At 34.4% G+C, this 15,167-nt stretch overlaps 1 protein-coding gene across 1 annotated transcript; it reads right to left on the reverse strand.

Moving 5' to 3' along the window:
* Window positions 1-1,061: 1,061 nt before the first annotated feature.
* Window positions 1,062-11,217, reverse strand: LOC105158613 (3-isopropylmalate dehydratase large subunit, chloroplastic). The gene is made up of 15 exons (XM_011075422.3): window positions 10,916-11,217; window positions 10,612-10,755; window positions 10,338-10,508; window positions 8,564-8,716; window positions 8,408-8,476; window positions 8,185-8,301; window positions 5,568-5,642; window positions 5,384-5,461; window positions 5,186-5,281; window positions 4,846-4,895; window positions 4,367-4,421; window positions 4,002-4,133; window positions 3,081-3,128; window positions 2,817-2,975; window positions 1,062-1,481 (listed from the first exon to the last, which is right to left on the reverse strand). Exons 1-15 carry the CDS (start codon window positions 10,967-10,969, stop codon window positions 1,341-1,343), a joined length of 1,542 nt encoding a protein of 513 aa, XP_011073724.1. The 5' UTR covers window positions 10,970-11,217; the 3' UTR covers window positions 1,062-1,340.
* Window positions 11,218-15,167: the final 3,950 nt, after the last annotated feature.

A 15,167-nucleotide genomic window follows, 5' to 3' on the forward strand; every position in this document is an offset into this window, starting at 1 on the left:
TTTCTTCCCCTACCTTTTAAAAACAAAGAACAGTAACTTCTCTTACCAAAAGAATCATTTGCCTCCTCAAAACAAACCTTCTCGAGAGGTCACTGCTGTCATCAGCACATCAAGAAAAGAGACAACCGTAGGTGGCTGGTCGTCTTGCATATACTTAGGCTTGGGAACCACTTATACCATTTTGATTGCCCAATGCTATACAACTAATAATGACAAGATAAAGGAATAAACCAAAAAATATTAATAGATTCTGGAGAAAATAAGTTCTAAGTTTAGCTATATGAAAATTAAGAGTATTTAAAATTGAAATGTTTGGCATAAAACTTTAATATATATACAATGATCATTAAGCCGTAAAAATACTTCTAGCTTTTGCCTTAATTAATTGAATTTAAACAATTTAAAAGCATAAACGGCAAATAAAAACATTCATTTTAACTTATTTTTAATTAAAAAATGATAGTCACTTAACTTAAACTATTACAAATATCCACTAGTCCCATATATATGTGCAGGGATTACACATCTAAGATATATATAAGATCATAAAAAATCATCTTATTTAATAAACAAAAATAAATATGAATAGTCATATGTAAGATGAAAAAAAGGGGAATAACTGTTAGAATTTTGGGGGCCAACAACTTTTTTCTGCGGTAGGTTTTCAACCATTTGTAAAAATAAATTATTCATGTCTTGTGAATAATTACACAAACAATTAAACACCCACTAGTAACATCGACATTATTTACACAAATCATCCATACTTTTTGAAAAATTACACATACATTCCCCCAAAAATGTTAGCATCATTATCAAATTATCCCTGCTTTTTGACTGTTAGAAGTGGTTTATGTAATATGTATAAAGCAGAGCTAAACAAATGATCAAGGGTGTAAATATAATTATTATATTCGTGACGAGACAAACTTTGTTGTGTGCTTTCACCTTCTGAAAGGTGGGATCAGAGTTCAATCAAACAAATGAAAGGATTAAACCATAACATGGATATGGCAGGAAACCAGCACGAGATCATGAAAACTACATGAGGGAATCTGAGATTGATGAAAAATGTTTACTAATTTAGCACAAATGAGAATGAAGCAACTCTCTTCCTCAATGATGAACATGTACTAGTTCATTATTTCATTGGTATCCTCTACTGTAATATTATTACAAATCCGGAAGGAAGTCGGTTGTTTTTCTGAGGTGAAAAGTTCTAACAGACGATAACATAAATATGCATCAGTGAACATCAGAAAGTGGGTTCGTCAACTCCAGAATCACGACATATATTCAAGAAGTAGCATACACAATCACCACATTCGCTGGCGAAAAACTTACTGCAAAAACTCCCTAGGATCAGTGACAAACCCGGTTAATGCAGATGCTGCAGCTGTGTATGGAGAAGCTAAATAGATCTGCCCTTCTTTGTGGCCCATACGACCAGGGAAGTTGCGATTTGTGGTTGAAACACAGACCTGCATGTCATCAAAATCAAGCAGTCATTACCCCTCGTAGAATGAAAAAGAGTCGTCAACCTCATCTCACAGGCTAGAGAGATTAAACCTACATGAAAACATAGTAAAGATCCATAAAGCTGCCAGTATATCACTTTAAAAGGAGTCGCTTGAATAAATTGCACAAACATGCATGGGGCTACAATAATTTAAATGCAGTGCCTAAAAAGGGGTCTGGTTATTCATACTTAAACGAGAAAAAGGAAGTACAAAATTTTAACATATATGGCAAAGGCTGTGACAGTTAAGTGATTTTCGACAAGTTCATACAGAATAAAAAACTGAAGGAACCATACTTTCAAAGACCATGCTTATCTTATCGTATACCTGTATGGCACTACATCAGCCACGACAAGTCTTTGACACTGTGTCTGACACAACAGTACTGTGCTCATAACTAAAAAGAATTTTGAGTAGCCGCATCTACGCATTTTAGTGGCGTACACTCATATACATAGCATGTTTGACACTTTATTGGATCCGATGAATTATCTTTTAATGTAGTTCATAAAAAATATAGATAACAAAAACTAACATAAAATTAATTTTTTTCAAAAACTATTTAAAAAAGTAATAAAGTAGCATCTAAATATACTGTCTTTACATTTCTTTATATGTGTGTGTGGGCACGTGCATGTTATACATGACTAGTTACCTAATAGGCAAGTGTTTATATGTTAACGACAACTGTGTTGGAGCAGTATCCTCAAATTTTAAAGAATTACCATGTCCATTATGCATATCGTATCACGTTAAATGTCTGTGCATTAGTCAAAATTGAGTCTTTTCCTTCCCTCCCTCCCTTTCTCTCAACGGATCAAGTTTATTTTAAAGCAAGATCCTGACTAGTAATGTGTTAATTTTCTAAATTCACATAAACCACCTTGTGCGCTGATGCTTCTTAAAGTCAACAGGCTAAGCACCCAAAAATTTTTAACACATCGGGATTCATGGATTGCAAAAAGATTCGTGCTACGTACACAAAAAGCAGCATAAAACCTAGTGCATGGCAGCAGGCAAAAGAAAAAGAAAACTTGCGAACATTAGACTTTCAATCTTTTTTTCCTTCCAACATTGACTGTCTATATTTATAATGTTCTCAAATATCATAAAGTCATTATACGAAACAAAGTTTCACAGGCACAAGCATTTTCTTCGCATAATTTAAGATGAAGAAAACGTCCCTTCTAATTCTTTTCTCCAATCAAATTCAACCACAAGTCGACTCTTATGCAACATTGAACACATATTTCTCACCAATAGAACCCTGTCAAAATGAGAAACAGCATAACTTGCCTGAGGTTCATTCATGCGAGCATAAGTGTCTCTTGGTCCTCCTAAACAAGCACCGCAATTCGGGCTCGCTGGTGTATCACAACCAGCTTCCTCAAAAATCTGTGAGCAAGTTTTTCCACCAGAACCCGGGACTGGAATGCTATATATATCCATCCACACCTGAAAAAGCACATATAATTTACACAAGAAACAAGAATCTTCTATGTTTAATTTGTTCCAAACTACATGAAACAATAAACATCTAGCAGCACTTCACCAGAGTACCTTTTGTGTAGCAGGAACAAGGAATGTTGGGACTTTCACCTTTTTCCCCTGTTGATAATCAGATTGATTGAGTTATTTGAGACAGAAAATGAAACTGAAACTGCAACTTCAGTTGGGCTGGAGTTCTGATGTTTTAGACGCAAACCATACAAATACTTTCTAACTAAATGACTTCATTTGCAAACTTCATTACATACTAGCGACTCAAACACACTCGATGCATGTGCATACTCAAATTTTTATTATATTTATTTAATTGAAAGAAAAAAGAAGAAAGATAACATTAATAATTAACCAAAACTAACAAAATGAACTAACTTTAAATGTGTATAAATAAAAATTATTAATAAAATTAATCAATAAAAGATAGTTAGCTGTGGAAGAAGTAAACATAGTTAGGGGCATTTTAGACAACCCACATTTTGCCAACCACGGGAGTTGCCTTAAGGGGTCTCCCCCTTAATAAACAGTACAAATTAATGACCTAATAATCAATCAATTAACAATTTACAAATCTTAACATGACTTAGTGTTTGAAGAGTGAATCCAGACGACCAAGTTATATATAATATATACCGTCAGAAGTTTCCATCCCCAAGAATGGTATCAGCCTTTACAGTATAAAAATAGATAACATTTGAGGTGTATTGATTAAATGGTGCCAGCCTTTGTACTCCAGAAATAGATTACTTAAAGTGTATCGATGGTCTAAACAGAGCAAGCATGCATAGCATATAAGACATGCTTATTAAAATATTAGAAATCCTTAAACAGATCATCTTAGTTGCATCAGTCAGTGAATTGCACTGGTTGTTCGCAAGGACTCATCAGGTTTCATTTGTCATCTTAGGTGCAATACCACTATCAAGTTCTGCAATTAAAACAATGTCCAACCACAAAAGCAACAGAACCATTTCATACCGAAGCAAGAAAAACTTTGGCAGCAGCCATGAAATCCTCTGTTTTTCCACCAGTGCAGGATCCAATATACACTCGGTCAATTTTCACATCTTTGCATTCTCTGGCTAAAGCTCGATTATCGGGAGAATGCGGCTGAGAAATCACAAAACATATGTCAATGATACATGGAAACGAGACCAAATCACACACTAAAGCAAAGTTAAAAGAGTTTCATGTTGTTTCACGTTTTCTCCACAATTCAAACCCTGTCTGATTTTTGCCAGAAAATACAATGGTTATGATGTAACTACATAAAGACATTCTTATGCCTCTTCTGATAATAGCTCGCAGAAGTGAATGAAGTCAAGATGGTCGAGACTACTAACCTTAGCCACCAAGGGCTCCAACTTTGAGACATCAAATCTGTACTCAGATAGAAATCTATCAAAAACAAAAACATGGACCTGTAAGTTATCAAAGTTCACCCAAAACAAGCAACATGATGCTGCAGAAAGATCTTATTAGTGTTACTACATGAATTTCCCAAACAATCGTGATCGAACTAAACTTGAAACGTAGATTAACATAAAATTTAGTGTATAACATGTTATAACACATGAAAGGAACCGTCGAATAAACTTCTGTCCATTTCTCTTTACAGTATTCGGTACACTGACTCAATGGAAGGGTTTCCATTTACGGAATGAACAAAAAACAAAAGGATTAATTTTCTAGGGATATGCCAGATAGTTTTCATTTGGTACCAGCAGATTTTAAGAAAAGCTTGTAACAAGTACAAAATGCAGTAATACTAGCACAGCAAATACTGATCCTAAACTTGCGCAAGCATGTTATGAAAGGATACCTTGCTTGTCCATCACTATAAACTGGTTCGTAGGACACGGATGTCTTGTCCTAAGAAGCAGGAAAAAGAAGTAGTGTCATTATCAACGATAATAACCCAAAACACACAATCCTACATGCTTCTTCAACCACAGCCACACACACAAAAGAGAGAAAAGGAAAACACAATCGGTACTAGGAATCAAAACAACAAGAGATTGAAATATATTAGGTACAGATATCTATGTGTATTCTCATGACCTTGAATAAGTGTGCTTTTCTATGCAAGTCTTTTACTTTTGAGATCAGTGCAAGAGAGAGAGAGAGAGAGATTTCAGAGATCAGTGACATGTTACCCTAACCTGAAGATACTTATAAGTGGTACTATCAGCAGGAATAACACCATTCTTTCCCCCAGCTTCAACAACCATGTTGCATAATGTCATTCTTTCCTCCATCTAAAAAATAAAGGATGCACCAACAAAAGCCATTAGTGAGTCAAGGAAGCTATGTTAAAAATCTAATTTACAAATAACAACTAAATTATGAGGCACACTTACTGTCAAACTTTCTACAGTAGAGCCGACAAATTCCATTGATTTATATGTTGCACCAGCAACTGAAATTTCACCAATAATCTACACAACATGCAACAACCAAGTCAAAGAAACTGGAGGTTTCTAACTCAAATGAATATAAGCGAAGATGTCACATCTGAATATCTAAGATGCTACATATACTTACTTGCAAAATCAAATCTTTTGCAAGCAAATAATCAGGCATTTCACCGTCCATCACAAATTTCAAAGTTGGAGGCACCTGCAATGCATTGATGTGAAATAATTATGAAACTCATGCATTTGTGTAAAGCATAGTTGTTAATAGCACACGGCGCGCCATGGCACAAGGGTCCCTTGGAGTCATGGCGCACGGCGGGGCGCGAGCATGTTTATAGTACGGCGCACATGTACAGAAATAAATTATATATCAATATATATTCACATCAATAATGCACAAACAAGTAAATATAAACACTAGAAATAATTTTAGTCATCATACCATAAAAAAACTTGCAAATCGAACAATGTTTGGGTATAAATCACTTTTAAAACAAGCTTAACGACCAAATAAAGACCTTTTGTTTCCATGTATTAAAAAGATATTATTTTGCTTATATTTGCACTTGTTGTCTGTCACTAATAGTTATATTTCACAAAAAATAATAAATTTTATTTTTATTTAATTTTTTAAGAATATAATAGAAAAAATGAATGTTTGATCTAATAATACTCCCACTAAGTAATATAATTGTTAATTTGTACATAATAATTAAATTGCATGATTGTGAGAAAAATATCCTTTTATCAATTAATCGTAGCCATTTAATTTATATGTTCTAATGATAGAGGAATAAAATAATTAGATAATGTAGGAAATAAAATATAAGAATTTTAAGATATTAAATATGTGAAACTATAAATTTTAGAATAATGTAGCAAATAAAATATAAAAAATCCAATATCAACTTTACATATGCAATTTTAGAAATAAATTAAAAATTATAAAATTAAATTAAAATTATTATAATGAGAGTAAACTAGTAAACAAAAAAGGCAAAGCAGCTAGGTGCACCGTCTAGGTAATCTAACTTTTGGCTTAAAAGCGTTTTCTTTTAGGCATTTTAGAAGCAAAAGTTAGTATCCCAAACATCTCAAAAATATTTTTGGGGAGCTAGACGCTGAAAAGTGCTTTTACAAAGTTGTTGCTACACTCTTGCAGTAAAAACAGAGCACTTTTTGTAAAGCAAAATTCTAGAGCACTTTCTAAAGAACGGTTTACCTAAAAGGTAAAATAATTGCAATTTCGGATGTATTAGTAAATAATTTCTAATTCAGATGTATAATTAGTTATATCTTTTCTATAATTGGTTAGATATTTTCTAAAATGAAGAGTATTTACAACAAGAATTGCATTTTTTAATCTTAAGATTTTTGTAAAAAAAAGAATTTTGATTTTACAATAATAATGAGAATAATAGAAGAACTGTTAATTGTTTGTTCAAGATAATAGTTTAATTTGATCATAAAAGGACCTAGCTACATAAATAAATTTGATTCAGCCAAAAATAAAATAAAACGTGAGTGAAAGACAAGAACAAAATTTATTCTTATTTGTTTTAATGCCAATTACTTGAATAGATTGAAATTAAGAGAATATTAGCATTTCAAACTTTAGTTTAATAAGTTATTAAATTGACTTCAAATATATGGAAACTGTAACGTGAACTTAGCTACTAAAAGAGAAGTAAATTGACCAAAAAAAAGCTGCTAAGTTTTATAGCTAAAAACATATATAATTTACTACAACCTACACAAAATCTACTTTTCTTAAAACTTTTCATTAAAAAATAAAAATTAGAACTATATATCTCAATAATGGCACAAAAATAATTGACTTAGTAACACAAAAATAAATAGAAGTAAAGACATATACAGAAAGATAATAGATCAACAAAACTCACAAATTTTGCCATGAAACTACATATTTATTAAGGACATTTCATAAAAAACTTAATAAAATGCAATCATTTATAAACCAAAATAATAATTATTATTTTAATACTTCAATAAACAAATATTATTAATTAAAATTTTCAAAACAATTTAAAGTTTGTAAAATATTTATAATATTTATAAATATTCTTGTATAAAAACAAAACAAATGTTAATTGTCCACGCGCAAGGCACATGCACCTTGCTAGAAGAATTAAAAAGGCTGTGTCTAAAAGTTTTTTCATCAATATCTGCTTCCAACTAAGAAGTAAACTGTTGCTTCATGGTTAAAACAAGACATGCTTGACCAACAAAACATTATATCCAAATGCATATAATCTGCCCAAATAATAATTTCAGGCAGCACGGACACAACACGACCCAAGCATATTCAAAAGACAAAGCCAAGGCAAGAAAGCAAAGAGAGAGGTATTAGATCTTATAGAATAATAAGGTATCCGTCCTAGAGAGAAGGCAGGCTAGGAAATCATTCAGAGACTTGAAAAGAGATCTAGTAAAAGCAAGCAAACATCAGAAGCTGGAATTTTAATATTTGATAATCAAAATCCAGGTACAGTATGATACATATCTAGCTTTTCTCCTTTGTTTGCAAGGCAGGATTCTTGCCATTGCTTGTGAAGCTATTGATTTCATAAAAACACTAGCTTACTACATTCGCAGAATGTGAAAAGCAGAAGAAAAAACAAGCTACACAAGTTTGACTCTCACCAAATCTACAAAGTACCTGACTAGAACACACTGACAAAAGAAAAGAAGAAATACAATTAAGAAAATAAAATTAGATATACCTTAAGTAAAAGCTTTCCAGTACCCAGTACGAAACCTGCATCAGTAATTCCAATTCCTGTAGCAAATTGACCAAATGCTCCAGCAGTACATGTGTGTGAATCTGTACCTAGCAAGACCTAGAAGCATAATAGAAAACCAAATGATAATTCTGGAGAGTAACGCATAAAAAGAAAAGGAATTAAGGAGATTGAAGAATCCTAAATTTTAATCAGCAATTAACACCTCTCCAGGTCTGCAATGACCTTCTTGAGCAAGAGCCACATGGCACACACCTTTGTAATCTGGATTGGCCTGCAATGTGACCACAGTAGATTTAATTATCACTACATAAAGATACAAAAGAAGGCAAGAAGCATGCCGTCAGGCAATGAAGCCAACCCTGAAGTTCCCAAGATCTTTAATGTCATAGAAGTACTTAATATTTTGTTCAGTACAGAAATCCCTCAAGATGTCCACATTGCGATTTGCTCGTTCATCAGTTGTGAATATATAATGCTCCGGAATGACTACAAGTTTTTCACGGTCCCAGACCTGCAAATTGCCAAAGAAACAGTTCTCTAAGTTAGACCAGGCGCACAGAGATGAATTATTTCCTGACAAGGAACAAACATAAGAAAAGTTGGATATGAATTAATTCTACAAGTGAGCTGCTGAATCATCAACTACTGCTACATACAAACAAGAAAAGTGAAAACATAAAAGAAGTTAATCTATTATGACTGCCAAAGCCAATAATTCTCCTTCATTCACCTTATGAACATCAAATACATAAGAGAAAATCATCAGATTAAAATACTTAAAGGTTTTAAAAATGTAAGGAACCATTTCATAGAAGACAGGAGAGCATATACAAATACCTTATTACTACTGTATATCAAGTCAAATTCAAATTTGAGCAAACAAGGATGGCCTTGCAAATTCGTGAACGCTAAAGTGCCACAGAGAAAGTCTGTCTCGATGGGCAGCGAAAGCAGCATGATAATTCATCACCATATTTAGATAGAGTGAAAAGGATTCACTGGAAACTAAGGTCTCATGAAGTCTCAAATCAATTATGTAAAGAAAACTGAGGTGTAAATCACTAACACCAAGATCTCTATGGATGCCAAATCCTCTGAAATTCACAGACAGAGACCAAGACGATGGTTCCAACTCCATTCAATAGACAGAGAAGACTGAGTACATAGATAAATAATCAGAATCACGAACTTCATAGATTCTGTTAGTTTCTATACAGCCCCTCACTATCTACCTGAATCTAAAAATAATGAAACAAAACAATTGAACACGTGAAAATATCATTATTAGTGAAATTGATCTTAAAGTACTTGGTAAGAAGAGCATAATTGCATGTTAAGATCTTAACTTCTGGAAAGAAGTTCAAACTCCAAAAGACTGATCAGGTGACCCAATAGACACAAAATCCATTCTAAAATAAGAAAACTTATTGTCCAAGCCTCAAATTAATTCTCTGATGTTCAGCTCTCATTGGGGAATTGCGGAAGTCGTTAAATCAGCACATGAAGATATTTAGAGGAGTTTTGAACCATCACAAAAATTCATTCCAGTCTTTTTCTCAACTTTTAGCTGCATTTCTATAGAATTTTATCCAAAATCTTGGCTACCAGCACTCATTTTTCAACAGAAGTGGCTATGGTGACCCAACTCCAAACAACTTGCATAGTGTCATTTTATACATTTTCAAAGTATGGTGAGATTATCGACCAGAAAATAATTGATCATGCAGTTCCCTTTACAAAGGCCACAAGATTACTATAAAGGCACTACTCATTTCTGCGAAAAGATCTACCGAGAAAGACGAACCATTGAAACATTACCACAGGTTTTAACATTTGAATGTCCAGATTATATAGCATCTTCTAGCACATGAATAACCATTTCAGTGTGTTTAGAACTTCTGACCCAATCAAATAAAGTTGAGCATTCAAAACACAGATTCAACTATTCTTTCAAGTACAAAGGTACAAGCACTTATTAAAGAATCTCCTCACTGCTTCCAAGTTGTTCTCCCATGACAAAATTAAAAAATTAATGAAAAACAAGTCCAAGTATCAATTCTTAGCATCAAGTTCAGGACCAACACTCATCAGAGATTACCTAACCAAATATAAATCTGTTCTCTACTAAATACCTTTGCATTTTCTCCAAACTCTTTCTTGAAAATACCAAAGGCACCAGGGCCACAAACATCATGAGTCATTAAAACATCCACATTGACCCACACATTCTCACCAGGGCTCAACTGGGATTTCTCCGAAGCCCTTGCCAGTATCTTTTCAGTCATGGTCATTCCAGTCTTGACCTGAAAAAGTGAACAAATTCAACCAAAACCCACAATTGAACTCTAAAAAAATCAACAAACATCCATTCGAATATCTCAAAAATGACCTATGAAACCGCATTACCGCGCCAGTAGTCGAAGTTTTACGCTCGGACTGCTGAGGTGCCATCACAGACACTATTTTACCAAAGGCCCGCTTCTTGGAAGCCGGAGCAGAAAATGCAAATGTAGCCGCCTGTGAACGGAAAGCTGACAAGCCCACATCTTTCTGCACAACCCATAAACAAAAACAAGTAATTGATTAGTCAAAACTCTCTCACCGGAACAAGGCAATCAAAATTATCGCCCACCTATCACGAGCGCCACACTTCTCTGGCTGCGACAGGTTCCAGCCCAAGAATTAGCGGACACTAAACAAATACACGTACCTTCTCAACGAGAACCGAGGAGCTTACAACGACAGGAGAGGAAGCCATGATCATAACTCGACGTGATCTTCGTGTAACTTAAACGAAGGGTTGGTGGGGTGTTGAGGTGCAAAGTAAGTGTATGATTTGTGTTTTTTCTTCTTCCTACCCTTTTTCTGTTCTTTCTTCCTTTCCTCTTTTTATCTGTGATTCTTTCTTCTGTTCTGTCGGCCGCCTGCTGGTGGAAAATTCTGACGATGAGTACTGATAACAATGGACTGCTGATCCTCCTTGACGAAAAATATTCATGTCGTTTTGAAATGAAAATTGCAATTCAATTTGACGTGCAATGTTAGTTAGAAAATTCAAAAGCTTTTGTATCGTTTTAGTACCATATTATATTTAAAAATTGGGAAAAATGCAATTTCGAATTTCTAGCGAGTTTTTTAATAAAGGTGGCAATTTTAGTACTAGTTCAATTCAAAATAGAGAATTAGATAATTTTAAAAAAAATGGCAAAATGCCCTAATTTTGCATAAATTTGGTCCGTAAATTGCCATTTTTTTAAAATTATCCTGATTCCCTATTTTAAATTAAACCTGAACTAAATTTGCCACCGCCATTAAGAAATTAAGCCAAAATTACATTTTTCCCTATAAAACGTCTCAAACATCTTACTACCACATGTATTAGAAAAAATTAATTTTAAAATTTGTATACTTTAACATAAAAAGATTTTTGTTATATATAAAATTATATAAATGAACAGAATCACACACCTTTAAAAGACTTACAATATTTTAAGTTGGGGACATGGTTTAATCATGATTCCTCAACATCATTCTCTAACCCGAAGTTCCTCCGCCTAAAACACTAGAATAATACTTAAATTTGTATTTTGAGTGTTTTATTTTGATATTTTGAAGATAAAGAGAGAAAAATAAAAATAAATAAATGTGTGATGAAGATAGATGGTACATCTGACTTTGTATTTTGAATATTTTATTTTAATATTTTAGAAATAGAGAGAGAAAAGTAAAAATAAATAAGTCTTTCAATAAATTTCAGCAATTTTGAAGCAAAAATTTGGGTGCCGATTTGAGAGAATTTGGTTTAGAGTTTTCATGAAATTTGGGGTTCTCACATTTGATTTCCACAAATTGTAAAATATCATTCCAATTCCCACGTGTTTTTCATATGCTAGTGTCCAACTTGGCAGGTTGGTAGCTTTTTTCTTATTTTTTTTTTTATAGATAAGTCAGCAAACCATTAATTAACGGATTATGTGCTTTCTACGTGCAAATTTTTCATTCATTTCCTAACGTTGGACTGCTAGAAGGATCAAATGTGTCATGTTTTTCAAACGTTAATTAACAAATTATGCGCTTTGCATTTCAACAGACACTTTCTTGTTTATTCTAAACGGGAACCAATTTGGTTGGTTGCGGCCTTAGTGTGGTTAGGAGACCACTTTCACCTTATTGTGTTTATTATTTATGCAAAAGTTTTAACAGATATATACAGGTGGCTGGAGAGGAAGGAAGAACCCAGGAAGTGGCAGTGGTAAGACGAGCTCCAATGATATCCCATTTATTCTTTGCGAGAAGAGAAGACGACCCATTCCTAGGACCAGAATTCCAGGAGTCCATCACTACTTGTTCACAGCCCTTCGATGAGGCCCAACTAGTTTCAAGTCGAAAGAGTTTAAGCTGAGTACGAGGTGGAAGAGAAACAACCACTAGATCAACAAGAATGGATAAATGATCAGAGCTAGTAACAGAGATGTATTGAACCACAGTATTTGGATACAAAGTTTTCCACTTGGAGTCACCGCGAGCTCGATCAAGTCTTTTATAAATTATATCAAGTGCAAGATGCCTATTGCACCAAGTAAAGGGATTACCTTCGAACCCGAGATCTTGAAGATCACAAGACTCCAAAGCCTCACAAAAATTTCTCATCTGCCATGAGGGCGTGACCAACCCTCATCCTTTTTCGAGCGATCCAGTATTTTATTAAAATAGCCGGTGCAAAGCCATGCACAATGTACATAGCATGGAAAGTGGATAGCAATTCACATGAGATATGTCTTCGACTTGCTTCAACGAAGCGTAGAAACCTATAAATTGTCATGCTTTGCCTCCCGAGTCTGAATGGATATTAATATCAGTATGGTACGGGCAAAGTTTTGGAATTGTGCTGAAATAGATTTATCCCATAGAAGGGCTAAACCCTGACTACAACTTGGGAACCCATAGAGCAACCAAACTATCAAAAACTTCTTTTAAGTGAATCAATATGGTGGGGATTACTGTTGGTCTTGGCCAAGAAAACGAGGGCCAGTGGGCTTGGATAAGCTCCTTGAGCATACGAACTGTGCAAGGGGCCCCTTGACAGTTCCAGCAAGAAACTCATGGCTTTCAGTGCAGTTGCCCGCAATCTCTACCGTTAAGTTTGTAATATCCATCAGTCAATGAAATCATGGTTGAAGCGAATATCACAAACCTTCAATAGAAACCCAATACACCCACATAGATAGAAGAAATTAGGAAACATTTCGTAGGTAAGCAAAACCAATTGTTCATCACCAAGAGTTGTACGAAGTTTAACCCTACAAAGTGGTTTGGTCACGTTGATCGCCACATGAATTTGGAGTAAAGCACCCCAAGTATTTTCGACACGGTATGTCTCTACCTCTACAAAGCGACCTAGTTGGTTTTTGATGAAGCTAGCCATGTCCTTAGTCATCTTGCTTAGGGGAAGTCCGTGGATGTGGACATGAAATTCAGACCAGTCCAAGTTAACCTCTCTGGGGTTTTAATCATTGATGATAGGACTAAGAACCAACAAGTTCTTCTCAAACGACCAAGGAAATATTGGAGTAGAGAGGAGATCTCACACTGATTAACCACAAGGTTTTGACAAAACCTCATATCATTGGACAACAACAAACCCTAGATGTCGTAGGAGGAAGCCATTCATGCATACTGTTGGGATTTTATGCCAGTGCGATGAGCCCAATAATGAAACAACCAAGCATAATTATAACAATAATCAGAGTTACAACAACCGTAATATTAAAAAATAAAGCGAAAACGTAAAAAGATCGAAACAAAATCAAAGAGCCTCAGAGAGCCAAGATCAGGAGGAACGAAGCACACAGCCTCATCGCCCACAACCTACCACCAGTTGCACCAAGAAACCACGGCCACTAAGGGTTAAGTCACAAAAACCCATATCTCAAAAACTCTCGATTTTCTTCGTAGATGGCTCATACTTTCTTCAGTTTAAGGGGGCTAATTTATATTGAAGAAATGAAGTAGATTTAGGCGGTGGAAATTATTTCCAAAGCCATTGAAAATGAAGAAGAAAAACAGAGAAAGAGGGAGAACTGCCGCGGCTGCGAAGAAGAGAGAGAGTGGGGGCAGCAAATCAAAGATGGTAGATTTAGGGGTTTAATTGGGATCGGGTCGGATCATGGGTTGGTGGAGTAGGTCGACGGTTTGGGGCATTAGGTGGTGGGTTGAACTTCAGGACCTACCAAATAAAAATGATCCTGGCCAAAATCTAACACATACGAGGGAAAGGACTCTCATTCTAGAGGATTCAATAATTTTGACCGTGTTAGTTTTCCATTTAAAAAGGGGTTCCTACAAAAATGTGATATTCTTAGGGATATTTGTTCTTGTTATTACATAAAATTACAATAATTTAGATACATTGAACATAAATATAGGATGCTATAAATTATTTTATACTATTGATTACTGCACACTTAGGAGTGGCAACGGGCGGATTTGGGGTGGGTTGGGTGGATCGAGGACCCGCCCCTCCAACTTTGGGAAGGATCCTGGACTCGTCCCGCTCCGCATGGTACAAAATTTATCGGGGCGGGTCTAACCTGGTGGGCCCAATTTTATTTTTACTTTTTATTTGTTGTGCAAATATAAAAAAAAAAAATTAACATATCAGTTACAAATAAATTTGTTCCTCAAATATTCAAATCCAAAAATAAATTCTCAAATAAAAATAAATACAACATCATCATTCATCTTCTTCCTAATCAAGAATCGTTAGACAATTTTTCAAATTTTCAACTGTTGAACAAGTATCTAACAGTAAACAAACAAAAAAATATAATATTTTATTAATATTTATTCTACCACAATAAGTAAAAGAAAAATATAATTAAAATTTTACTTACCATTTACCTCATTCACAACCAACGACGAGTACACATCAATGTCTCCTAAGTAAAATATATATGTATTAT

This window comes from Sesamum indicum, linkage group LG3 (genome assembly GCF_026168435.1).
Source record: "Sesamum indicum cultivar Baizhima isolate 11 linkage group LG3, ASM2616843v1, whole genome shotgun sequence".
NCBI classification, from domain to species: domain Eukaryota; kingdom Viridiplantae; phylum Streptophyta; class Magnoliopsida; order Lamiales; family Pedaliaceae; genus Sesamum; species Sesamum indicum.